Source organism: Mixophyes fleayi, chromosome 3, assembly GCF_038048845.1.
Source record: "Mixophyes fleayi isolate aMixFle1 chromosome 3, aMixFle1.hap1, whole genome shotgun sequence".
In the NCBI taxonomy this organism is placed as follows: Eukaryota; Metazoa; Chordata; class Amphibia; order Anura; family Limnodynastidae; genus Mixophyes; species Mixophyes fleayi.
This window is the reverse complement of record NC_134404.1, coordinates 235,543,365-235,569,187: the sequence shown is the minus strand read 5'-3', so window position 1 is coordinate 235,569,187 and position 25,823 is coordinate 235,543,365. Positions and strand designations below refer to the sequence as shown.

Genomic DNA, 25,823 nt, shown 5'->3' with positions numbered 1-25,823 from the left:
TGGGGTCCCACAATACTGTGCTCAGACAGGAAGTATTCACTTCACTTCCTTTCTGACTGACCTGAGGAGCAATGCTGCAGAAGGGCCACCTCAACTAAAGGTAAGTGAGAGGGCTGCACATGAGCGGTTATAGGGAGGAGGCTGCGCATGAAAGACTATAGGGAGGGGATGCAGCACATGATAGGGAATGCTCTTCGGAGCAGAGCTGACAGCACAGAAATTTTTCAATTATGTTAATGTACCCCAGCTGAATGGTGTACATTAACATGGCAAGTTTGTTAGATTGCGAGAGGGAGCAGTCACCATACTATTGAATGGTGACTTCTCTCTAAAACGAAGCAGAATGCAAAGCAGCAGATATCCACGATATCTGCTGCGATGCACTGGTCTTAAATATGTGGTATAGTACGAGTGCTGTGGATTTTACAGTAAGTGCCCAAAAGTGTTACTTCACTACTTGTTTGGTCATTTTCGAGATCTGATCTTTAAATTCTTGTATTGCCACTGTAAGCGGGGTTGCTTGTTGAGGCATACACAATTCCATAGACTCTTTGCTGGCTGTGAAACGGGCTGAAAGTATGGTTAAATAGAAAAGTGTTATCTTCTGTAGTAGTATTAGCGTCACACGAGTCCTTGTCTTTGGCTTTACAGATAATCTAGCGTTGTGTTCTGTCCATTTCCTCTTACTTTTGTTGCGCTGCGTTTTAGCAGGTGTGAGAGCATTGATGAACTTATCTATTGTAAATTATATATGGAGACAAATCAGTGTCCGGCCTATATTAGAGTAATCTCATCCAAGATGAGACGAATAGAGTATGGAGTCCTAGTAATTACATATCAAAAATCCCTGCACGGTGAAATTTCCAATTGTACTATATAAAATGTACACAAGATGGCGATCCTAGTACATAATATATCAGGCAGAGTGAATGAAACAGTTGCTTGATATTGAAAATGTCTCATTTGAAATTTTCAGCCAGAATTAAAGATGTTTAAAGATATTCATATATGGTCCCCTCAAGGGAGTTGGCTGCTTGTGACTCAGGGTCATTCAAGGATATCTTCAAAAGTGGTATCAAGATACAATAAATTGCTAGAAAGGCACACCAGTTATCTCAAATATTGAGCAGAGATAAAGAGATAAACACAGATCTGGGAAGGTCCCAGTGGTGCTAGACACACATGTCCAAGTAGATGATCAAATACTCACCAACTGCGGCATGTGTGGTGAAATCTCCGACCTCCACGTATTGAGAGGACTTATCTGTACTGCCTCTTCCTGCCCTGAAACATGCTCCAGCTCCAAACTGAAAGGCTATGTGAGCGATGTGTCTGTGAAAGAGGGTGAAGGGACCGCTATTTGCAGGAGGTATGCGGGGATGTGGCAGAAGTAGGCTGATCGGAGTAATTGAAGCCTGATATGTTGCAATATGCTCTGTGGCGTCAGGGCCGCCATCAGGGGGGTACGGGGGGTACTGTTGTACCGGGCCCGGGTTCACCAGGGGGCCCGGTACAACAGCTCAGCAAAGACTTACCTGGGGCCCTCCGCTGGTATCCGCTATTCTGTCTTCAGCCTGGCTGTCACCCTGACAGCCAGGCACCAGGATCCGATCGCAGGGGTGGAGGAATCATTCCCCCTGCGATCATGTGATCTGTCACAGTCAGCACATGACAGGGGGTGCTGTAGATTAAATAGATGGGTCAGGTTTCGCATGGTAAGGTACACACTAGTGCAGGGGTCAGGAAACTTTTTTTCCTTTTACCCCCAAATATATTTAAATATGCCGACGTTACCCCCTTGATTTGAAAGGAAAGAAATCATATATTATTTATTATTGGAATTCCAAATTTTATTGAATCTATTCAAAATTTCTTTGAAAGTTTCAACTTCAAAACTTCATGTTTTGGAGAAATGATGTTGCTTCATTTTTGATATGAGAACATCAATATTAGGGCATTTTGATGTCAGTTTGGAGCGTCCAATCGATTTCTCTGCTTTGTTTTTATGTTCGCTAGAGTGGAAAATCCTTGTTCGCAGACGTAGGTTGTAGCAAAAGGCAGCAACTTTTTGACTGCCTCCTCATGTGCAATTTTGAATGCTTTTGCAGCTGTTGACAAATGCAATACATGCTTCATTATTGCATCGATGCTCAAGAAGTGTCTCTGCCAACCCTTGAGGCTCTTCTGGTACAACAGCAATTTCACATTTAAAGGGGTCTACAATCCAACTGACAGCATGTGAATTGGCAGCATTACCCCCAGGAATTTCATTTTTACCCCATTTGGGGTAATTTACCGCTGTTTCCTGACCATTGCGCTAGTGGTAGTAGCTTGTTCCGAGCATGGTAAATTAGTGGGTGTCGTTTGAGACAAGTGGAGTCAGTAAATCCACAAGGTACATGTGCATCTCAAAGGTGTCAATATTGGGCTTCTGGGGGGAAAATGATCTTCAGGATCTTTTCCAAATGGTCAAATGGTGATATTGGGCTCAAACACAGGCGCAAATGAGTCCTGGTTCGATGACCAGTATATATAATCTGGATTATGTTGGAAGTGAATAGGGAGGTATTCTGTGAGCGTAGGTACCGAAGCTCTCATGAAAACCACCAGGCCAATATGGCATCCAAGCCACTCCCCCATCAATAAAGATTTAATAGATCTTTAACACCTCCCATAGTATCCCATTGCTACTCACATCTTTACTTTTTTTTATATTTGAAGCATTGAGAATTTACAATTCATTGCAATCGTCGACATTCCTAAGGAGCAACACCGTAGAGGAAGAGGTAACCTGGTGACAATCGATACTTGTCAACTACACCCCAGAACAAGGTCTCTTCTAAAGGTTAATAGAAAAAAAGACCCTTGCATGGTCTAGTTAATCATGTAACAGGGAAAAGTTGCAGCATCCATGCCCCTGATCTGCCTTGCCCACACACATCAATTCATGGATCATGCTTTCTTTGCCTGCTGTTTGTTACTCAAACTGTTGTCTCCATACCTGCTCAAAACCACTCAAACTGTAACCAGATCCACCCAAACCACACACTGTTTAAGCGTGGCCAGTATCCTTTACATCAGGGCATTCCTCTTTTGGCTTCAAAAAATAGGGCTGTCCAGGGAAATCAGGACTGCTATGGGCCTCTGAGATGGAGCAGCTTGACATTAAAGCACCTTTCTTGAGAAGTGTATGTCTGATGTATGGTTTGCTGCTGATATAGCCAAGTGCACTGGTATGTTCGTAGATATAAGAGCAGAGGTGGTCAAGGTCAGACTGTCACTCACCGGACTTCTAGGTCTAGAGCTGGGCCAGTTGTCCCTCTGCCGGCGCCTGTGCTGCGCCACGGCCGTCCACCATCTTGACTAGGCTTCTGCGCATGTGCAGATCAGGAGGTCTCTTTATAACCTATCCCTTGTTGGTATTGGCTATCCATTAGCCTTGTCTCTATTTAAGGCACTCCTGACCCCCTCCTTAATTGTCTGATCTTGATTCTCACCTCCTCGTGTCAGCTGTCTATTTTGTTTCTGTGGCTGCTGGTAAACCTGCCTCCTGCTGTATGCTGTAGTGACCGCTGCTTCTCACCTGTTGGCCTGATACTTTTAGCCACATCCGTGGTAAACCTGCCTCCTGCTGTGTGCTGTAGTGACCGCTGCTTCTCACCTGTTGGCCGGATACTCTTAGCCACATCTGTGGTAAACCTGCCTCCTGCTTTATGCTGTAGTGACCGCTGCTTCTCACCTGTTGGCCGGATACTCTTTGCCACATCCGTGGTAAACCTGCCTCCTGCTGTATGCTGTAGTGACCACTGCTTCTCACCTGTTGGCCGGATACTTCTTAGCCACAACTGTGGTCAACTAGCCTGCTGTTGTAGGCTGAAGTGACTGTTACCTATTACCTGTTGGCAACCTTTTATTCTATCAGCATTCATTATTTCTCGCCAATTGCTACTGTTGTGTTATATCTTTCTCATTGGACTCATTAGCTTTAGTGTTATTAGGATAACATTACCTCTGTTTGTTTATCCTATGGTTTAAGTTTCATTATCTCTCCTGCCGGACAAGTGTTGTTACCATCATCATATATATCTACGTTCACCTGAGTACCCTCACATTATTTCTATTATTAACGCTATAGTTAGCTGTACTCCGTTGCTCTGCGGCACTCTCTTGAGGACTGCGACCTGCGCTGTGACGGTGCGAAACCCAAACCCTCTTGCGGGGGCACCTGGAGAAGACCAGTCAGTGCGTAAGACTCCGCGCCTCGAGAGTAGTGATAACAACTAGCAGAGCATTGGGTCAAGAACTCTAGTGACCGTGACACAGACAAATTAGGCCATGCACCTGATCCACCCAGCCATCAATATTTTTGATGAGACCACATGCATTTTGGGACTGTCCTGGAAAGATTGCGTTTATATGGATTATTTTTCATCTGGCTGGTGGTTATACTAACAATATGTGTGCAGTACATCAAAGGATATAGCAATATTTTATACCAAAAGGTAATGATTTAGAATCCGATTCACTCATAGGAGTCCACCTTCTTACATAGTGAGGTCTTTCTCCTAAAGATATACATATAGGGGAGACACAGCAAGCAAAATCATTTTATAGACAAAATTACTGGAGGAGCTTAAAAACTTAACGTGAGTCTGAATTTTGATTATGGTAACTAATGACATTCCAATATGGACATTATACAAAAGCTAAGCTTCAATCTCCATTGCATGAAATCATTGCTTCAGTTAAGATCTCTCCTGTGTCACATAAGGGGGCGTTTGCTATTACATGGCAGTGACATCTTAGCACGGGACAGTTCCAGGGTAATGCATGAGAGACCATATATTTACTATGTGGCGGTTCTGTTCTGAGCTTCTGATTCCCAGCGCTTTGAAGTCTTTTTCTTCATTCGGCAATTTTATTAAAGACAAAACCTGATGGGCTTTGTCTTTAATAAAACTTAAAAAAATAAAGTTTAAAAAAATTACTTCAAAAGCGCCAGGAAGTTCTACTGAACCGCCGCACAGTAAATATACCACCAGGTCTTTTCTGCCTGCTAACTTTATTAGATTTATGTTACCTGGATAGAATAAATTCAGCTTTATAAGATCCAGTTTACCCTGAATATTTCAGTGCTGGCAAAAATGTCCCAATCAAATAAACCATAAACGTAAGAACAAAACAATGTATAGAAAACTTGTATCTATAGCACTAGCACTACTTCAGATATGTGGTCTCAGGCCTAGCTGATTTTAGATAAGTTAATGGGCTTGTATTGACAGTGTAATAGTTTCAAATGGAGAATCTTGAAAAGGTTTAGTTTGCCCTGTATAACAGTTGAGTAAGTCCGATATCTCTTTCATTATGTTTGCAAAAGAAAACCCTATTTCTAACAAAAATGCAATATAAAATGTATTTTGGTAAACCAAACAAAACAGCCTCAAAATGGAAAACATGCACTGGCCATAATTGGGGGGGGGGAGAGAACCCTCCGGTCATGAAGTGGTTAAGATTTCTTACTTTGTTTTGTCTTTAATGTTACCTTAATATTGCTCTGCTTTTTAACACTCAACAGGTTTTAATGTCAGAAATAGTTGGCATGAAGAAAAGACCCATGAAAACAGAAGATGTAGACGAGGCGGTGCAGACTGTGAGAAAACTTGAACAAAAAGCTCTGATTGCATTAGAGCTAAATGACCAGTGAGTACACCTGCACTCTGGAGACATTTAAGATGTAGATTAAAGTGAACACTAAATTATCTGAGTTTTGGTTTGAAATGAAAAGGGAAGGAAAATTGCATTAAAATAAAACACAAATATCATCAATATAAAAAAAATTGACAGGAAGATTATATTAACACAATGGTTTAGTGCCCCTCCACCCTGTGGTGACTTTACTTAAATTAAACAATTGCTAATTATTTCACTATTACTGAACTTCTTGATATCCATGTAAATGTTCTTATAATTTTTATAATTTCTGTCAACCTTTCATAAACATCCCATATTCCATTAAAAAGTTAAGGTAAAAAGTAGATCAAGAAACATGTTTTTAATGTAAATCTTCATTAAACATTAAATGATTTTCTTCTCTCCTGATCTAAAATTCCCCATCCACTTCACTCTATCAGTTGACCTCATCCTCATTCTTCTCATCTTTGTCTTTTGCAGTCCTCATGGAAATGAAACTAAAGGAAAGGAAATGGCTTAGTGGGACATTAAGAGAGGGGTTTCATAAGCTAAAACAATGAGAAGCTACAGTAGTAAATATAATGGGACTGTGTATTTTTATTACCAATAACCTTGTTGAGAGCAGAAACTATTATAAAGGTAAAGATGGAATATATGCTGAATACCTTACCTAAATTTTTAATATTATGCTTTATTTATATAGTGAAAACATTTTACACAGTGCTGTGCTATTATTTATTTAAGGTCCTGTCCTAGTGTAGCTTACAATCTAATCTAACACACTAAGATCAATTTAGTCAGAAACCTGTCAAGCATTATATTTTTGGGCATGAGAGCAAATTGAGCACCTGGAGAAAATGAAGAGAAAAACTGACAGACCAAACAACATACATATAACACCCTACTCAGATTCAAAGTCAAGGCTCCAGCCAACAATGCTAACTGTTGTGCCACATTTACCAAATCATATAATTACTGAAATGTAATAAAGTTGATGGGCAAAATAGCCAATTGAATTTTAAAGCATATCAAGTTTTTGCTGTGTTGTTTTGGAACTGATCAATATATCACATCACTGTTATCAAAAATGCATATTCTCATGTTTTGAGCAATACATTTGCATAGTGTCAGGTATGATCCTATAGTGTGCTCCGAACATGGAGATTGAATGTTATTAGACTAATGTGTAGAATTATCAGTGTACAGGGGTTTGAATCTTGTGAACCTTGCTTGGCATGCATCTTGATTTTAACATGTATATCTGTGTTTTGATGTGTAATGAATTTGGAACAGGTTTGAAGCACCATTGTACCAGTTTAGTTAGGGATGAGGAAAATATTGCCTTAAATATATCCGTTTTTAATGTCAGAGAAGACTTTTTGTAGGTCATCAAGGTAGGTAAGTTTTACTACTTGTGTATAGATCGCCAGATAGACTTGTGTAAATGAGCAATTATACATGTTTTATATAGAAAGTTTATAAAAACAATAAAGCAGTGAATGAAAAATGTCCAAGAATAGAGTGATTTGTTTTATTGTGACATTAATGTAAAAATATTGATGAACTGTAACCTTGCTTGTCAATGGTAACACATTCATAGTGCTTTACTTTTCTTAAAGAAATTAACAGTATTTTCTTTTCCATTCATAGAAGTTGCCATATAAAAAACAAGGATTTCTTGTCAAGAAAATGTACTGTAATTTTTTTTTCCCTTCAGACTCTATGGTAGCCATAACTATGGGTAGCTTCCTTTCCCAGGTTAGGTAGAGGCAGGTAACAAAAACCACATCCTGGATGGCATATAAGGTAGTTCCTCCTTTCCCCCTCTGTACGTTTTGCTGTCTCTAGCACATATAGGGCAGGTAGTGTTAATTTTATGTAAAGTAGTGTAAAATTTCTTTGGCAAAGGCTTACCTTCCTTGGAGATCCCGCTGCATGTCATGCATGGGCTCGCTACCCAGGATGCCAGACAGCTACCTTGGGAACCTTGCTCTTGCAGTACTTTTGAGTTTGGGAGCAGTTGCTGGCACATACATGAGAATTGCATCCGAGGTCATTGGGTTCAAAGATGAAGGACCAGGCTATGAATCTACACAGAGCAATTTGGAAGTTTTCCTACAGATAGAAAACATTTTACAGATAATCTGCTAGATGCGTTTCATGGATGGCTCCTGAATCGGATCCTAAGCAGCCAAAGAGCTCCAGTAGTAGTTAAGCTCCTAAGTATATGGGTGTTTTGTATGGTATTTTTTCCATAGTTAGTAGTTTAGCTCTCTTCAGTACTCTTGTGGTGTCTGGGAAGAGGAAAGATGGCAAAATACAAAGAGAATGTGGAGCCTGTGACGAGCTTTTAATGAAAGAAATTGATGGAATATTTTTGTGCAGCATGTAATTCACAAGCAAAGCGGAAAAAAACAGCCAGCAGAACAATATAAGGATCTTATAGATTGGATGAGAGAGGTATTTGTGACTAAGGACATTTTGTGTGTCCCGCAGAGTTTACAAATGCCAAGGTCTCAAACAAGCATAGATTTGGTGGTCATTTGTGAGCAATCAGATTGCGATTCCCCAGCAGATGTGGAGGACTACTGCACAGCTTACTTTACTCTGCAATCAGCCCTTCAATGAAAAAGTCAATTAGAACAATTTATCTCACCTGTTTGTAATCTTTATAAAGTCCCTCAGTTCTATCAAAACTTTGCAGGATCAACACTTGTTTTAGATTTCTCTGCTTGTTTGAGATATAGTTTCACAAACAACAACGTTTTTTTTTTACGGAAACTCATCAAAAAATTTTTTATGAACCACAACAGTTATTTAAACAAGAAAGGGACTTTGAGATTGGATTGTGTTTTATTTGTTTTTTTATAGTTTGTAAGAACATCAGCGCCATTGCTCCCTTCATTTTTTAGTACTATATCTTTGTATTTGAGTTTTGTGGGTGTAACTCGGGCGAAATGGGCTGCTTCTGTTTTTTGGTGCGTAAATTGGTTTTGTTGCTTTTTTTTTGTTAACAAGTAGATAAGCATCAGCCTATTTTATGCTGGTTAGATTGTATGTACTCTTATTATGATGAGAAGATTCAGAGATTCAGTATAGCACCTAAAGTTGATGTTTCAGTAACAACTCTAGAGCCATGATTCCTATTGAGGAAGTCCTCTTAGAGATCCCATGGATAGAAAAATTGAGAGTAGTTTTAAAAATCTTCTTCATTTTAAAAATGTTTCTTCTGGAATTGATCTGAAATCTGGAGTGGCTATGGTATTAGTGGCAACATCACTCAGATTATGAGATGATACACTTTATACAGATGTCCAAGTAAAAGCTAGTAGTCAGCATATGTTGAAATGCATTGAGATTTTGCTAAAAGGCATAGTATATTTTTGTGAAATATCTCTTTATACCATTGTTTTTCCACTGAGGAGAGTGGTCTCAATAGTGGTGGCTAGGAGAACCCGCTGGCTGCACCCTTGGACATCCGACACTCATGACTATTAACAGAATCAGTCCCCAAGGATATCTGTAGGGTGCAGAATAGCACATTATGCAGACATATGAACCCACTCCATCAGAGATCAATGGGTACTGAATTTTTTTTAAAAAATGGGTGCAAAATACAGTTTCATCAATACACCAAAACAAACTTGTTCCATCTACCAGGGCAGAACTTGTAGCCTTACAAGACAATCTGCCAACATTAATGCAGTCTCATGCAATTTCTTTTGTTCCAGCAGGTGAAAAAGGCACATATTTTTTATTCCTGGCTCTTCCTGGTCAGAAAGGCATTATGGCCATTTCATACAATCCTGCATTTGAAGAGACTGAAAAAGTTTCCCAGTATCTGGCATTTCCTTAAAGAATCTACGAATTCCATCATCATGTTCATAGTTGAAGGGGACTTTCTTGCATTCATAGATATTCAGGATACTATTTTTATATCCTTATGGCTGTTCATAACATGAAGTTTCTCATAGTTTGTGTACTCTGCCAACACCTTAAGTTCACTTGCCTGCCCTTTGGGCTGGCAAGATCATTGGAGACATTTACAAAGGTGCTAGTCACACTTATAGTGGAAGTGAGGATAAAAGGGTTCAAGTTATGGCCTTACCTGAATGACATTATCGTTCTGGGGAATTCAGAAAACAGCGTCAGTTGCAAGATCGCTCAGATAATACAGTTTCCGAATCAGCATGTCTAGATTGGAAATGTGAAAATACTCTTTATCCTATCACAAAAGATTCAGTTCCTGCATGTCCAGAGAGACACTGTACAGTGCATGGTGTCGTCGTAACAGTAATGGTGTATCAAGATCCAGTTCCTAGCACATCCGCTGTGAACTCAAAGGCAAATCTTAATAAGAAAGGTCTGCTATTGATGGGAATGTTCTCATTCACCCAATCTCATCTTAAAGGGAAGTATCTCAGAATTTTCTTCATAAATCAAGTCAAGGCACTATTTAGTTTAGCACTATATATAGCAGGAGAACAGAATGTAGTAGCAGAGTAGTTTAGCTGAAAACAGATTCACCCAGGAGAGTGGTCTCTCCACCAGGAGGTGTTTCAGCTGCTATTGGAAAGAGGACATCATGGTGACAAAATGGATTGCAAAGGTCCCTGTTTTTTTCACTCAAAACAGGGATGAAAAAGCATAGGAGACAGATGATTTGACTATTGAACAGACATTTCACATTTGGAGTGTCTTACCTCTATTTCCATTGATCACTTGCATGCTAAAAAGAATCTGATATGAAAAGGCAAAAGTGATAGAAATTTATCTATTCTGGCCTTGCCATATGTGGTTTCCAATAGCCAGGGAAATGCTCAGAGATTCAGCATCCAAATCCAGAGAGACTGGCTTTGATAGCATGTAAATTGAGAGGAACCAACTCAGAAGAAAAGGGGTGTCCACACTGGTAATCAATACATTACAGGAAAGAAGGAAGATTTCTTCAGCTATCTATTACAGGATCTCAAAGAAGTTTGTCTCCTGGTGTGACTCCAGATTGGATCCAATAGCAGCTCCTGGACTTCCTCCAGGCTGGGCTCAGAAAAGGCCTTACACTCTTAAGGTACTGGTGTTAGCCTTGAGAGTATTCTTGGACACATGGGACCTTAATAAAGTTCTAAATGCTCGAATGTCTTATTATTTTGAACCTCTGCAGAAAGTCCCCTCGAAGAGGCTGACAATGAAAGTTGAAGCATCTGCTCACAGTGGGAGAGTTACAAGCACTGGTGCAAGGAAGCTTTTCTCAAGATCTACTTGGATAAAATGGTACTCAGGGCTAATACGGAATCCTGATGAAGGTTGTATGTAGGGTCCACATTAATCAGGAAGTAGTCCTGCCATCCTTTTAGCCACACCCAGAAGATGAAAATGAAAGAAAATAGCATTCACTAAATCAGGTGAGAGCAAATTTCATATATCTGTCTAGAACTGAAAGAGTCAGGAACACAGTACAGCTCCTAGTGCTTAAGGCTGGACCCAGAAGAGGGTATGCTCTCTCTAAACATACTATCACCAATTGGATAAGAGAAGCTAGTAAACAGGCTTTGAAGAGTAATGGTTGTAGTCTGCCAGAGATCCTCAGAACCCACTCGACTCAGGCAGTGGCAACATGTTGGAAAAGCAAGGCTCCGGTTTCGGTAGCACATCTTTGCAAAGTAGCTTGATAGTCCTCTATTCATACTTTCACTAATCATTGTCACCTAGATATCCTATCCACCTTGGATGCTCAGTTTGGAAGAAATGTTCTTTGTTGAGCTTCCAGATAAATCTTTTTCATTTGCAGAATATCTGGCTGAGTTTTTTCATCATTTGTACTACCCAATTGTACAAGCTTAGGTTCATCCCATAGTTATGGCTGCTATGCAAACTGAAGGAGAAAAGATGAATTATATGCCATTAATTCCTTCTCTACGAGAGACTCCATGGCAGCCCAGTTTCCTACCCATGCTTTTATTGTTGCATTTTTTTTTTTCCAATTAATCTTGAGGAAGTCACTCAAATACACAGAAGAAGAAGAGAAGCTACCTTATATACTATCTGGAGTGGGTTTTTTGATACCATTCTTTACCTAACCTGGGAAAGGAAGCTACCCATAGTTATGGCTGCCATGGAGTTCGAAGGAGAATAATTATAGTCAATTTTATGACACGACATCCTTGTTTTTTTTATATATCAACTTCAATCTATGGGGGGAATCCAGTCAGCCGCGATGTTCCTTGGAAAATCACGGCCGCGGAATTTTTACAGGAATCCGAGGAACATCACGGCTAATTCCCCTCAATGAATGGATAAGAAAATACTGTACATTTCTTACAGAAAAATAGAGCATTATGTATATGTTACCACTGATGAGCAAAGTTACACCCCTGCACTGATTGGGATAAAATAAGTGCGAGGTGATCCATTTGGATCCTGGGCAGGTTTTAAGGGGGTTAGGGTCTCGGTCAGATCTCCTCTTGGTGTACGCTCGGCAGAACATTGACCCAGGGAGCCTGTTCTGAGCCTTCCACTGGATGGATTTGGACAAAAACTTCACAGACTGGTAACACTGCATCCCAGAAGACATAGTAGCAGGTTGAGGTCGCAGTCGGACCTCCTATTGGTGTACGCTTTGCTTGAGAAGCCTGTTCTGGTCCATCCATTTGATGGATTTGGCTTGCTTGTCTGTCTGGCTATGTATTTGGACACCCCTGTACTGATTGGGATGAAACCAATGAAAGGTAGTCCAGTTGAATCCTGACCAGGTTTTAGGAGGTTCTGGGTCCTGTTCAGACCTCCTGCTCGTGTACGCTAGCCAGAAACCGGGGAGCCTGTTCTGGGCCTTCCACTGGATGGATTTGGATAACATTTTATATAAAAACAAAAACGGCACTGGGCAGCCACCTAATAGGTGTGTTGGAAGAGGTTCTAACTCATTATTAACTTAATAACTTGATGTTTTAAACACAGGCAACACTGGGTACTTCAGCTAGTGTCATAATAATACAAATCACAAATACTCTATTCTTGGAACAGTCAATTGGACAATCGGATCTCTGGAAGAAAAGGAATTGTCAGTAAATAATCCGTTCTTTCACTCCATTTTTTAGACTAAGGAATAATTTGAAGACTGAGTTGACAAATACATTAAGCAATGACACAGATACAAATGAAGGTAAATATTTTATAATTTATTGAGCATGTGGTGATTTAAAATTATTCCAGTAGAAAAAATATGTTCTTAGTGAAAGGGATCATTGATCCATATTCCTAGCAGCTGTTATGTATGCACTTTATTTGAATTTGTAGAATGTTCATTCTTTTTTCATTAATGCTTGTGTTTGTGGACCACATTTCATGTAATGCAGGAATGTGATGATGCAGTCTCGTCATGTCTCTGTCACTTGATATTTACTGGGGTTTGCGGTGCTGGGAAATGCAATTGCTTCACCTATCCAGCTAGTATTTTTCTACCTTTCCTCCAGATCTCTCAGAAGCAATGTAGAAAAATAGGCAAATATAAAATAAATATATTCTTCAGTCATTAAACTGCTTACTTATGGCATGCAATTCATAACGGAAACACGTGGTGTAATTATAAAACAAGAAAAAGACTACAGCCACTTCAACTTTGTCAAACAAGGCTCAAGACTCGATGGCCTTTCCACATATCTGAGCCTGACCACAAAACAGATCTCCCTGCCATCACAAAACAACCATCTTTTTGCATAATAATCCACTCCTTTTCCTCTCTCCTACCAAATATAATTTTACTGCCATCACAAAACCCTGTTACCAAACAACAGCTTAAAAATCTCATTAGTGCAATGTTGCTGCGAATACACTCAACATTTCAGAAATAAAATAATTAAAGTAATTAGTTTTACAAATTATTTTAAAAGTGGTGTTGAGATAATTAAAACTATTTTCAAACTAGTTCCTTTAATTTATTCATAAGTATTACAGGCATATTTGCAGCAATGTAAGCATATAAATACAATAGCTAGTACACTAATTCCTTTTGTAATATCTTTTAGCTATTTTTTGTTACATTAGCTGCATGCAATGTTTCACTGTTGTCTATATTTTTTATGCTAATTTATAGGAACTATAAATCATCTTCAACATGTATTCTCCTCAATAACGTTGTGTGCTTATTTGAAAAAAACTGTGTGTGTTTATTTTGACAGAAGCACTGGGAAAGTAGTAAATGTCAGGTTATATAAGTCCTGAATTTCTGTTGTTTGTGTTTTAAAAACACCAGGGAGATTGTCTGTGTGAGGGGAAAATGCTTCCCAAATAGTGTGTGTTTGGCTGTAGGAATAGCCAGTATAAGGTCCCTGGGGTATGAATGGGGAGAGTGAAGCATGGGCTTCATTTAAAAGGCCCATTTGGGGTTTTCCAACAAGCTAGAAAGTTGCTGGTAATCAGGAGTTGCACCTGGTGCTATTCAAAGGCTGCTAGCAGTTCATTCACTCTCTCAATACCTGGAGTGGAGGTCAGGTGACTCCTGAGAGATACTACATTTTGTGATCTTCAAGTTCTTCTTTTTTTTTTTTGTATGTGTGTAGGACACTAGGTTCCTCACTTTAGAGAGGCAGTTCCCCTGTATAAGTTAGAAGCCAGATAGGCTAGGACTTTTGCTTCTGTTTTTTGTATTTATGCCTGGTGAATAAAACTAGCCACAGCTAGTTAAACCAAAATAATTGACTGGTGTGATATCCTTGGCTGATCTGTCTGATATGCAGCCGTCTACCCCAAAAGACAGTAACCCCATTACAATATATATAAATCAACATAATCATTCTCCATTATGAAGAACAAAGCTAAGTTTTTCTCTGCTTGATGAATTGACATTTGTTGTTGTCCCTTAGAGGTCTATGGGAATAGCCCTAAACATCAGAAGATTGAGGCTGGAGAAATCTCTAAAATCTATGATGATTCGGACAGAGTGCTATGATAGACATTCTGGTGAAAACAGCTGTTTTATATAGATTTGTGGTTTATTGCAGTTCAATAAATACATCCCCAAGAAACCAAACTTTAAAACAGCATTTGGTTTTAATATGAAATGCCCATTTTAGATAACTAATTACTTTAATTTAATTACATAAGAATTCAGATCTGTCTGCAGCAACGTAAGTAGATAAACAATAATGCTATATTAGGATGAGTGCTAATACTTTTTTTTATTTGCTCCATCAGTTGATGTTAACAGCAGGAATAGGCATTCAGATTTCTGATCTTGGAGCAACCAATTCAAACTAATAAACCAGCTCTGCTAATCTACTATTGTAGTCCATTAAAAAACAGTTGACTTTGTAATGTGGTTACCCATGTTGGAAAGATTTTAAGACAAAATCTGTCTATTGTCTCCAAGAAATTTCTGTGATTCATGTAAATTAGGGAATGTCTGTCTTTTTTATGTATTAAAGAAACCTACCAATGCATTTCCCCTGGAAGTAAAAATTCATGAGATTTGTGGAAGACAAAAATCACATTTAAGTCTTTATCTTTTGATCTGTCAAGCACAAGTATTTATTGTGTTATGGTGTTTTCCTTAAACTGCAAGATGATTGATTATCTTGTAGATTGTTTTCTCTTGAACAAACAATTAACTACTTTTGTGTTATTGACAGAGCTTCCACTGCAGTCTCCAAATGAAGAATCAACCAAGGAGTCATATTTGGCAAATGAGAGAGAGACATTTGTGTCGAAGAGAAGTGTCGTATTGGCAACATGGCTGCAAGTGAACACACTAGAGCACGAAATAAGGAATAATATGACCCATGCACAAAATGCTGAAGCAACAAAGCAATATATCAAAGATGTAAAGGTAATTTTAAATGCAATGCCCAAATATAATTATATTATTAATGTAGAACCCTTTAAATAATATTTTTACAAATATTGCATTGATGAATCAATTCATTATTATTACTATGGACACATATGTATTATAAGGAATAATTACCCCCAACTGCAGATAGGGAAATTAGAAGTCACTTTTGCATTTCAAGATCAGTGTAAATTTTTGTACCTCTTTATAATCCTCTGTACTTTTAATATTCTAGAGGGTGCATTAACCCTTATATTTACTAAACAATAAAAATGAATGGTAACCCATGTGGACCATATTAGTAGCATAAGTACAACTTTTATGAGTGGCTTATATTTATGATGCCGTTGTCTGAGCAGAACATATATACCAAATTAAAGGTCTTGGTCTGTTGATTTGCAGAAAATTATTGGCGTAGTAGTTGGTTGCATGGTTTCAGAGTTATGTCGCAAAACGTCCACCTGCCATTTACAAAAATGCATTACCATTGTCCTCTGACAGTTGGCGAACTCTCCCTGTGCACCTGCTGGGTGACCTGGAACATGTGACCTGCTGGGTGGTTTTAACAATACTCCGTTGTTAAAATTTATACATGCAATTTAGTGTATACAAAAGTTATTGAATTCTGTTAATAAAGTAATTTAGTCATTACATTAATTTAAGGTGCCTACCAATGTTTTTTTCTAGTATTATTTAATTGACATATATAGGTAATCTAATAAAATTAAGAAATATTTCACCATTTTAACACAATCACACTCCATTTGACTCTGAGAATAATAAAAATAAAGGAAAATGACACAACATTTGTTAGACTTACCATGCATTTTTAAATGATATAATTATAAATTTTACATTATTTGGGATTTACTACTTGTATGTTTCCCCTATTGCTTGAAACTAGATTGATCACCCTAAATTTCTTTGAGAAAGATATCTGTTTCTCTACCATAAAAACCCAGATTGTAATGATGCTATGTGTCTCTGACCATGTCCATAAACTATTTTGGGTTTGAAAATGATTGAACTGTACCTAGGTTCAAATCTGTATTTAGCATGACCAACCTTTATCTTTGCTTGTATGACTTAAAGTTGCCTATTTATTATTTTCCTTTCCAAGGTAATTATTAATTGCAGCTTTTTGCGAGGCAATCTCAGTTGTTGTGAACATGTATGGGCTGATTTGCATGTTTGCAATGGAATTGAAATCCCAGATTCTCCTGGGATTAAATTTTGAAGAAAAACTATCATAACGAGAAAAAAAAAATATCCTTGCTTGATAAAGATCATATTTTCCCTAATCCCATTAATGTCTATGTGAATGGCAATAGCTGGTGAACACAGGGTTGTTGCTGATGGTAAAACAAAACACAGAAATTGAAGCAAAGAGCACTGAGGAAATGTGAAAATATGTAATAAATAATAATCAACGTATAATATATAAAATAAATAGAAAACAATGTATTTTTTCAGTACTAGGTATGCAAAGTAGCTCTTGGCTGCTCGTTGTGGGTACCCTGCAATCCCCAAATAGGGTAGAAAAATAAAAAGCTATAGATACAACTGCACTCAAAGGCGAAAATTTAAATGATAAAATAGATTTGTGGATACATTTAATATACTGTTTGGAAGCAATTTTACTGAATATTTTGGACACCTGTGTGTGTATATGTCAAAATATTTATGGTTATATAAAGGCATTATTGACTATAAAATGTTTTTTAGATAATAGAATATTAGTTTGAAAATATTCTTAACATTTGTGGATAAAGTTATATAGATGTTTTTTAATCCTATATGTAGATTTGTTTTTCTATATCCAATTTTGAGCTTATTTGTGGCAGATATTTTATGGTATTTATATATGTTTGATTTAATTACACAGTGTATTCAGTTTATCCACAAATCTATTTTATTATTTAGAATTTGAGAGATTAGCCCTTGAGTGCCATTGTATCTATAGCTTTTTATAAAATAAATAGAAATAAAAGGAAAAATAAATTAATGAGATTAAATATAAAACATTATAAATAGATTATATAAAAATATATAACAGATGGCAACTTTTATGCTCTGATATAGATAAATATATTAGATTGTATTGCACACCAAGTATAATAAAAACGACGTAAAAAGATTTTGTTGTATAAGTGTACTGTGAATTCTCTCAATGAATAAAACATCTATAGCATAACATTTAGCAACTGCAAGTAGAAGAGGTCCATTCATAATACATCTAAAAATCCACATGACTCAATATAGCCATAAGAGTACACACTGTTATAGTACTCACAATCCATGGTAGAAGGCTAGAAACCTAGTTAGTTATGGCTATTGAGCTGTGTGAATGGATGACAAAATCTCCCTGGTCTACTGCAGCTAATTCCATGACATGTTTTGTATATTATAACAATAATTATCAAAACCCAGAGACTTTGTTATTACTAATTGTTCTAATACCTAATTTCCAACTAAATTTAAAGAGACATATACCAATATATTTATATATAGACAAAAAGTTAATATCACACCTCAATGAAATGAGTTTAGTTCAACAATTATATACTGAGTTTTCAATTGCTTTGTATCCTAAAGGTTTCATCACATAGACATTCTATATAATATATATATTACCATTTTATATATGAGTATGTCAAAATTAAAAGTTCATTAATTGGATCAGTTTAAAGAAGTTGAATGTCAATATAATCAGATAAATTATTAATAAACAAAAAAAACACACTGAAACAATCAAAAAGAAGAGTTGTGTATTCTAATGCTTCGTTGAGTCCATTGGGAAATATTATACAATCTTTTATATCTCCCCCATGATTGTTGTGATCTATAAATTTTATACCTGTTCATTTTAGACCTTCTGAGTTTCCATTAAGTGTTAATTGAAAATGCTTTGAATCATTATGGGCCTAAATCATTAAGGAGAGCAAAGCAAAAAAAGGAGTAAATTTGATCTTGGACAAACCATGTTACAGTGTAGGGGGTGCAATTTAGTTTATTTTTTTGCACATAAGTTAAATACTGGCTGCTTTTTCATACAGCACACAAATACTTGCTAACTTTATTTTTACACTGAAATTTAAAGTTGATCTAGGACATGCCAACTATGAATCTTTCCCCTAATTTTAAATTTACCTCCACCTCCAATGCAATATGGTTTTGCCCAGGTAAAAAGTTACTGATTTTATACTTTGCTTACCTTAATCACTCTGGCCCTACGTGGATTACGTCTTTTTAGTATATTTTATGTCCCATGAATCGCTGTTTTAATGAACCAGTGGTTCTCGCAACCATGCAGGGACACTTTAATAGTTATATCGCATACGTAGTTTCACAGTTTGTGAACTTTTAATTTTATAAATCGTCTTCATCACACTAAAGTGAAATTGGCTGCTCTGTTCTGAATAGATCTACATGTTGTATATCTAAGGTGATTACATTTGTAGCACCCTAAAGAAAGTGTAGGAAGCCACATCTCAGTTTCCTTAGTTTGAGAGGATTCTTGAGACCCAGATTTTTCTTCTCTCAAAACAATTTGGGCTATCAGATTTCTAAGATTTTTGTTCTTCTTAAAAATAGCATCTGTTCATTCTCCTAACAGGGGTTTTAGAATAGTGTCTTGCTTAAGTTTGTAAACATTCTTATAGACTATCTTTATAATACTCATAGAGGCAGGATTAAATTTTGACACAAAAGTAAAAAAAAAAATATTTTCTTTTCTTCTGACATTAGCCTTTGTGTCAGAGAACCTTTATTAAATCACTATGATCTCGAACTCTTACTTCTTGATAGGCTTCCTGTATCAAAGTTGAGGGATATCCAACATTCTACCAAAACTCTTATCCATTCTCTCAACATCTCCCGTCTTGACTATTGCAACCTCCTGCTATCTGGCATTCCTGACACCCATATATCAACACTTCAATCCATCCTAGATGCTGCTGCAAGACTGATCTTCCTCTCTCACCGCTCCAAATATGCTGAACCACTTTGCAAATCCCTACACTGGCTCCCGCTATCCTACAGAATCTAATTTAAATTGCTCACCCTTACCTACAAAGCCCTCAACAACACTACCCCTTGTCACGATCTGCCCTCAGCTTATGTGCTACATGCTGCTTTGCATGGCAGCTCCTGCCTTTTTGTCCTATTATTGTTTTGTATTGGCAGTACCTCCACTCACCAGAGGTGCTGCTATTGTGTGCATTAGGGGTTAACCCTCCTGTTCACCAATCATTCTATGCACCTGGGTGTGGTCCATTTAAACCTGTTTCCCCCAGCTCACATTGCTGGTTATTGTTGTCCTAATCCTGATGTCATTTCCTGTTGTCCTTACCTGATTGTTTCTGGACATTTCATGCTACTTGCTGCATCAGCTGGAACCTGGTATTTATCACTGCTCCTTATTACCTGTTATCACCTCTCTGCAAATAAACACAGTGTTTTTCACCGAATTCATGACTCCTAGCTGTACTTCTGTTTGAGAACCGTGACAGCATAACCAGCCCAAAAAACAGCTTTGGAGTCAGGTGAAAGTTTTTTGTTTTTTTTTCTGGGACCTTTTTGCTGCAATCAAGTTTTCATTGTCTTTTGCAACATGTCTGTTTTACCTATCATGGAATTACCCCTGCTACAAACCTTACAAATGGACATTATATTGTTGCGCTCCCAGCTGGCCGGATTTTCCGCTTTGCTTTTGGACCCACTCAGGAGACTATCAGAGACGGTTTCACTGAAATCTAATGCTGTTGATTTGACCCAGCCAACTCTGTCTGCTGCTGAATCCGTGCTGCCAACACCTTGCAATAATACCATGTCAAATTTGCATTTAACCAACAACTGCAGTTTAACTAATGCCCGGTTCACAAGTGGGCCACGCCCCCATCTGACCGAAGTGGAGCGACAGCGCAGAGTAACCAACAAACTGTGTCTCTACTGTGCCAGCAATGCACATTTCTTGCAGGACTGTCCTGTCCGTAGACCACGTCAGCTTACTGAACCATCTCCTGTTGTTTCCTCTCGGCACTCCAAATCTGTTTATGCTCCAGCATTCCTGTTCTCTGCGAAGAGACCCAATCTGCCAGCTCCAGCCGCCTGTCCTGAGGCACCCATTCCCTCTGTCTCCTGTGCCGAGGTGCCAGCCTCTGTCTCCTGTGCCGAGGTGCCAGCCTCTGTCTCCTGTGCCGAGGTGCCAGCCTCTGTCTCCTGTGCCGAGGTGCCAGCCTCTGTCTCCTGTGCCGAGGTGCCAGCCTCTGTCTCCTGTGCCGAGGTGCCAGCCTCTGTCTCCTGTGCCGAGGTCACATCATCTGCCTCCAGCTCTGAGGTCACATCATCTGCCTCCAGCTTGGAGCCTGCTGCCACTGTGTCCGGTTCCGAGTCTCCTGCCACTGTGTCCGGTTCCGAGTCTCCTGCCACTGTGTCCGGTTCCGAGTCTCCTGCCACTGTGTCCAGTTTTGAGTCTTCAGCCGCTGTCTCTGTTCCTGAGCTCCAGTCTGCTCCAGAGGGGGCGCTGCCCTTCCAGTCTGCTCCAGAGGGGGCGCTGCCCTTCCAGTCTGCTCCAGAGGGGGCGCTGCCCTTCCAGTCTGCTCCAGAGGGGGCGCTGCCCTTCCAGTCTGCTCCAGAGGGGGCGCTGCCCTTCCAGTCTGCTCCAGAGGGGGCGCTGCCCTTCCAGTCTGCTCCAGAGGGGGCGCTGCCCTTCCAGTCTGCTCCAGAGGGGGCGCTGCCCTTCCAGTCTGCTCCAGAGGGGGCGCTGCCCTTCCAGTCTGTTCCAGAGGGGGCGCTGCCCTTACCGACTGTTCCAGAGGGGGCGCTGCCCTTCCAGTCTGCTCCAGAGGGGGCGCTGCCCTTCCAGTCTGCTCCAGAGGGGGCGCTGCCCTTCCAGTCTGCTCCAGAGGGGGCGCTGCCCTTCCAGTCTGCTCCAGAGGGGGCGCTGCCCTTCCAGTCTGCTCCAGAGGGGGCGCTGCCCTTCCAGTCTGCTCCAGAGGGGGCGCTGCCCTTCCAGTCTGCTCCAGAGGGGGCGCTGCCCTTACCGACTGTTCCAGAGGGGGCGCTGCTCTTACAGTCTGCTCCAGAGGGGGTTCTGTCCCTCCAGCCCGAGTTGCCAGTCCATGCGGTCCAGCCCGAGTTGCCAGTCCATGCGGTCCAGCCCGAGTTGCCAGTCCATGCGGTCCAGCCCGAGTTGCCAGTCCATGCGGTCCAGCCCGAGTTGCCAGTCCATGCGGTCCAGCCCGAGTTGCCTGTCCATGCGGTCCAGCCCGAGTTGCCTGTCCATGCGGTCCAGCCCGAGTTGCCAGTCCATGCGGTCCAGCCCGAGTTGCCAGTCCATGCGGTCCAGCCCGAGTTACCACTTGGTGCTGTCTGCCCTCAGGCTTCTCAAAGTGCTGTCTGCCCTCAGGCTTCTCAAAGTGCTGTCTGCCCTCAGGCTTCTCAAAGTGCTGTCTGCCCTCAGGCTTCTCAAAGTGCTTTCTGCCCTCAGGCTTCTCAAAGTGCTGTCTGCCCTCAGGCTTCTCAAAGTGCTGTCTGCCCTCAGGCTTCTCAAAGTGCTGTCTGCCCTCAGGCTTCTCAAAGTGCTGTCTGCCCTCAGAATTCTCAAAGTGCTGTCTGCCCTCAGGCTTCTCAAAGTGCTGTCTGCCCTCAGGCTTCTCAAAGTGCTGTCTGCCCTCAGGCTTCTCAAAGTGCTGTCTGCCCTCAGGCTTCTCAAAGTGCTGTCTGCCCTCAGGCTTCTCAAAGTGCTGTCTGCCCTCAGGCTTCTCAAAGTGCTGGCAAGCCTGCCGCCCAGTCCGGGCCAGCTCCCAAGCCTGCCGCCCAGTCCGGGCCTGCTCCCAAGCCTGCCGCCCAGTCCGGGCCTGCTCCCAAGCCTGCCGCCCAGTCCGGGCCTGCTCCCAAGCCTGCCGCCCAGTCCGGGCCTGCTCCCAAGTCTGCCGCCCAGTCCGGGCCTGCTCCCAAGTCTGCCGCCCAGTCCGGGCCTGCTGCCAAGTCTGCCGCCCAGTCCGGGTCTCCTGTCAAGCCTGCTGCCAAGTCCGAACCATCCGTTGCCAAGGGTGCCAAGTGTGAGCTGTCATCTACCTTTGATGGGCACCTTTCTCAGTTTAGTGCTCTACTGAGGTTTTGTGCTTCTTATTTCCCCTCAGTACCTAGCCTTGCCAGTGACCCAAAGAGGCAAGTTTTGTTTTTGTTAACACATTTTAGAGGAGAGGCTATGGAATGGGCAAACCCTTTTGTTGAGTCTGATCACCCCATTCTTTCTGACTTACAACTATTTGTCGAGGCAGTGATCAACAAGTTTTCACCAACACCTCCCGCTATGCCTTGTTACGGGGCCTCTGTATTGTCAGCAGGTCCACCCATCTCACCTGGCGAAGAGATACCTTTGTGCTCCACTCAGTTGGCTCAGGCCCCAATTCCGAGAAAGTCCCGTAAGAGAGGAGGACGTAAGAGAAGAGGAGGTTCTGCAGTTCTTGAACTGGCAACTGGCATGGTCTCCTTTGCCTTTCCGCCCTTGGACGAGGACTTTTCTGCCGGGCCCCCAATTCTGGATTATGATTCCGATGAATTCAGACATTTTTGATAATTGGGCGTCTGGAATCCGCCCTTAAGGGAGGGGATACTGTCACGATCTGCCCTCAGCTTATGTGCTACATGCTGCTTTGCATGGCAGCTCCTGCCTTTTTGTCCTATTATTGTTTTGTATTGGCAGTACCTCCACTCACCAGAGGTGCTGCTATTGTGTGCATTAGGGGTTAACCCTCCTGTTCACCAATCATTCTATGCACCTGGGTGTGGTCCATTTAAACCTGTTTCCCCCAGCTCACATTGCTGGTTATTGTTGTCCTAATCCTGATGTCATTTCCTGTTGTCCTTACCTGATTGTTTCTGGACATTTCATGCTACTTGCTGCATCAGCTGGAACCTGGTATTTATCACTGCTCCTTATTACCTGTTATCACCTCTCTGCAAATAAACACAGTGTTTTTCACCGAATTCATGACTCCTAGCTGTACTTCTGTTTGAGAACCGTGACACCCCTGCATACATCTCAAATCTCATATCAAAATATTCTCCCTCCCGCCCTCTTACCTCTCTCCTCTGACCTTCGCCTTCTCCCATCTCTGGTAACCACTTCTCACTCCTGCTTACAAGACTTCTCCCGTGCTGCTCCCCACTTATGGAATTCCCTACCACGCTCAATCAGACTTTCCCACAGCTTTCAAATCTTTAGATGCTCTTTGAAAACCCATCTCTTTTTTAGAGGTGACCTTATCCTCGATAACACTTTTCACACTAATGCACCCTCACAACTGTCCCAATCTCCACTCTGAGACACATTTGCTCCTCTTGTTTCAGCTGTGCCTTCTTCCACTTAGAATGTAAGCTCTCTAATGAACAGGTTTTTTTTTCTACCTTGTATGTCCATGTTTTCCCTACTGTACGGCGCTGCGGAGCACTGTGGCGCCTTACAAATCTATGATAATAATAATAATAATAATAATAATATCCTTCTTCTAGAAATGGATGTATGATATGTTTTGCTTGACTATCAAAACCAGCCTCTAAAGTGCAATTCCTCATTATTCTATACAATTGTCCTTTGGGTAAATTGTTGACCCACGGTCTGTGGTGACCACTTTTTAAAGTGCAAATAATTGTTAGCATCAACTTTTTTTCTATTATTTTGTGAGATAATTGTATGGTCTCTGACCAAGAATGTTATGTCAAGAAAATTAATAGTATCAGACTTGATAGTGTGAGTGAACTTTAAATTATTACTGTTGTGATTAAGATATGAAACAAATTAAATTGGTGAATTAATATTCTCATCCAAAATAATAAACAGGTCATCTGTATAACAGCCATAAAGCACCAAGTTTGTTTCATATGGGCAACCCCATAAATGCTCCTTTTCAAACCTTCCCATGTATAAGCTGGCGGTAACCCTGTTAGTATGTAGGGCAAAGTGAAAATAAGCCCAAATCCACAGATTTTGTTAGCAAAATCTATTTTTGTTTGATAAACAGGCCTGTAAGTCCAGGGAAAAACTCTTTTACATTTCTGTGGAAAGTATGCTGATCTGGTGATTAGCACATGGAGAGTTTTTTCTCAACTTTACAGAAAAGTGCAAATCTGTACTAAAATATAACAGCCAAATTAAACATCCGCTTTCATTATCTAATTAAGTGTTGCAATAATATTTAGAATGGTGCATGTGATTTATTCAGGAACATCATTAAAGATGTTATTTTGCATATTATTTTATGAATGAATGTATGAAGGGTACTTATTTGTCCAGCCTCCACAGCTGATTTTAGGCCTGTTATGGTTTTCACATATCACCTTAAAGTGACAGTGCTTATATAAGTCCAGGCCTGGCATCACTCATACACCAGGTACAGATTTGTATACCTTACTCCACTGATTAGTAGGATTCTTTCATCAGAACTTATTGCCGTGATAGAAAATCCTTTATTGCTGTAATTTAACAAAGCATACGAATCGCACATAAAAATAGAGCAAGTACATACAAAGTTGATAAAGAAGGTGCATACATGAGACATATGTAGTTAGGGTACTGCTTGTGAAAGCTTACAGTATAGTAGGGGATGACAACAGGGATAAGGACTATAGCTGGTAGAACATGCAAAGGGAGTAGTATTAGCTGGAGGTAAGATGGGTTTTGAGAGAACGCTTGAAAGATTGAACGTAAGGGAAGAGTCTAGTCAGACAAGGCAGTGTGTTCCATAAGTGGAGAGCAACGAAGGAAAAGTATTTGAAGGGAGAGTTAGAGGTGGTTATCAGAGAGTGAGAGAGTCATAGGTCAAATGCAGATAGTAGAGGGTGAACTGGAATGTATGTCATTTTGAGGTCAGAGATGTATGGAGGGGAGGTGTAGGTCAGGGATTTAAAGGTTAGGTTGGGAAGCTTGAATTGAATTCTATAGGTAATGGGGAGCCGGTGCAGGGGATGTGGACAGTGAAAGAGAAAGGTCAGTCTCGCCATTGTATTTGGGACAGATTGGTAGAGGGGATATATGGGTGAGGGAAGGCCATAAAGCAGAAGGTTGCAGTAGTCAAGACAAGAGAAATTAACATTCTGAGTGCTAAAGGGGTGTATTCTGGCAATGTTTCAAAGGAGGCGGTGACAAGACAGTATAAGGGACTGGATGCGGCGTGGAGTGAAGCTGAGGGCGGAGCCAATGATAACACCAGGTTAGCAGGTGTGATGTTGTCAACCAAAGAGGGAGACTAGAGGAAGGGTAGTGACACTAGAAGGAGGAAGATGATGACCTCTGTTCAGACAT

The 25,823-nt window shown here is 40.4% G+C and overlaps 1 protein-coding gene across 1 annotated transcript in view; it reads left to right on the top strand.

The window, feature by feature from the left end:
• C3H6orf118 (chromosome 3 C6orf118 homolog) overlaps positions 1-25,823 on the top strand; it is a 78,266-nt gene that overhangs the window by 41,427 nt on the left and 11,016 nt on the right. The window contains exons 5-7 of the mRNA XM_075200683.1: positions 5,576-5,700; positions 12,786-12,850; positions 15,315-15,511. Coding sequence (XP_075056784.1) covers positions 5,576-5,700; positions 12,786-12,850; positions 15,315-15,511 — 387 coding nt within the window. The remainder of the gene's footprint in view (positions 1-5,575; positions 5,701-12,785; positions 12,851-15,314; positions 15,512-25,823) is intronic.